Genomic DNA, 2,500 nt, shown 5'->3' on the forward strand with positions numbered 1-2,500 from the left:
ATTGGCTCGTCAAACTCCGAATATTTACCTCCAAGCAACTCAGGAAAAAATGGTGTCCCGATTTGCATCCGTGACAAGTGAAGAAAACATCCAAATAAATTTTTTGTGCTGTATATTATCTCACTGTTTTAGTATGTACTAAAACAACTATTCACCTCTGTGTCGGTGGCTAGCGTTGGATATTTACCGAGCCGCGAAGCCAGTCAACTTGATTCAACGTATCTTTTTTTGTCAAACTACAGGCACGATTGCAGACACTATATTGTTTGGTTCATGCTGGTTTATTTCTCTCCATTATAACGAGGATAGCAAAAATACAAAAATGTAGCCCTAATAAGTAAAACTAGAATATTACATACCAACAACAAAATCAAGGTTTTCCCATTGCATGATGCGAACTTTACTGGGATTCTGTTAGATAAAGGATGAAACAGAATAAAACATAAAGTTATTCGCACAGTGGCATAAACTGTATGTACAGCTGTAATTGTACCTGTATTGATTGTGCTTACCCATTAAATACCAGCTAGTGTACAGTGATGTCACTAAGTGCCGGCTGCAGGTGAAAATCACCGCTTGAGAAAGGGGTGATTGTCGGCTGAATTTTGGCCATCAATCAAAGTGACTGAGAAAATTACAAATACTAATATTATTCTCTACACAATTTTAAAAGTCACTTGATGTGTTGACAAAAAAATTAATTGAATATGTCTGTCTACAGAATTACCACTAGAATTTATTGATACATGAAATGACATACAGTATATGTAAAAGCACTATTTTGAGTACTGCTGTGCATGTCTTCTCTTTCCCCATATTTGCTATCTTGAAGAATATTATTATGCTGGGTGTTGCAAGACACTGAGAACAATCCTTTGATGCTCAGAGTGAGAATTTACTGCCTTGATATAACCTTCAACCAGATGACATCCCTGCATGTACAGGTAGGTCATGCTCAAAAATCAGGAATGGTACTGAGATTTTAGGGTGTTGCACAAAAATTTCTACTTCTTCAAGTTGGTCAAGTATGGCCAAAACTTAAAGGTTGCTACAGCATCATAATGGTAACTGTTATTATGCTGTTCACTTGATTTAAACAAGCCAGCAAAGCGTGTGCTTCTCAAAAGAATTTCTGACCCTATATCACTTTACATTTCTCAGCCAATCATGGTGCAAAAATGACAGTAATAATGTTGTCATCATGACAGATATAATAATTTGCTTCACCATGCGCTGTACAGTGCAGCAAATCATACACTTTGATCTGGCTAAGCAAGGTTAACCCTATGACTACCTTAACATGACACACTGCTCCCATTGCAGACTTTGTTCTAATTCATTACTTACCAGTACAGTCACTCTTGAGAGCTATGGAAAAAAAGTGTTTATAACAGTCATTATTATAGAAAAATATATTGAGAACAATCAAAGTCATGGTAAAAGTTATTACATGTACAAAAAACAAGAAACAAAATTAATGGACACAACATCCTCAAATACCAGCCAGGTAGCAAGGGTATTCATTAAGGCCATTAAATTTTTTACCAAGATGTTTGCATCTGATATCCTCCCCCCCTCCTACCCTGTGATTAGGGATACAGAGAGGGGGGAGGCAGGTAGTCTCCTACTTTACCTACTGTAAATAAAGAACCAAGGCTGTGCTCTAGGGAACATTAATAATTTTTTTATTTCATTAATTATCTGAGATCAACAATGCAGCAAGATCTTCATCATTCTCTATCTCAACACAACATTGCTGCTACTGCTCTGGTGATCGTCAAACTCGCTAGTGCAAGAAAAACTTGCAACCTGTCAATAATTATTTTTCGCGCCATACTTGGGAAAGAAGAGAACAGAGGCAATGCTGCCAATGTGTTTCAGGTTTACAAAACACAGGTCATTGTTTTACCAATACAGAAAAAAATCATTAAACAATCATTAAAGCTATTACCAGCTTAGGCCTAACGTTAGGATTGGTAAACAGTTAGCGTTGTTTCTGTATTGGTAAAACAGTGACAACTGTGACCAGTGTTTTGTACCTGCCAGTCAACTGGGTTTGTCTAAGTCTCCTCTCCCATTCATCTATGGGTGACAGCATCAAAATAAAAAAGACAATAATTACCTTTTCTTTTAGAGGCTTCAGGTCTTCATCGGTGCCAACAATACGTATGTTAACTAGGAAATAAGAGTAGTAAAACTTTCAAGCTTACATGTATTTCCTCTATCAAATTTCAGTTCAGAGATATTTTTCCCCGCCATTCCACAAATGCTAATGATATAATTATTGTTATAAGTATATTATTTTCACAAATAAAACATTCAGAACATTTATCAGAAAGATGTGAATGAGAGGTGATGGTGTAAGTAAGATGTGAAGAGACAAGAGACAAGAGACAAGGATTTACACAAGGACAAGGATTTACCCAGATTCCTTACACCATGGATACTGCTATACATGTGTCTTTTGGAGTTTTGACAATGGCAACAGCCACAGTAGAGT

General features: G+C 36.6%; 1 protein-coding gene across 1 annotated transcript in view; it reads right to left on the reverse strand.

The window, feature by feature from the left end:
• LOC137992456 (alpha-2-macroglobulin-like) overlaps positions 1–2,500 on the reverse strand; it is an 88,671-nt gene that overhangs the window by 70,524 nt on the left and 15,647 nt on the right. Inside the window, 3 exon segments of the mRNA XM_068837802.1 lie at positions 360–411; positions 1,348–1,368; positions 2,123–2,175. Of these exon segments, the coding sequence (XP_068693903.1) occupies positions 360–411; positions 1,348–1,368; positions 2,123–2,175 (126 nt within the window).

This window comes from Montipora foliosa, chromosome 2 (assembly GCF_036669935.1).
Source record: "Montipora foliosa isolate CH-2021 chromosome 2, ASM3666993v2, whole genome shotgun sequence".
In the NCBI taxonomy this organism is placed as follows: Eukaryota; Metazoa; Cnidaria; class Anthozoa; order Scleractinia; family Acroporidae; genus Montipora; species Montipora foliosa.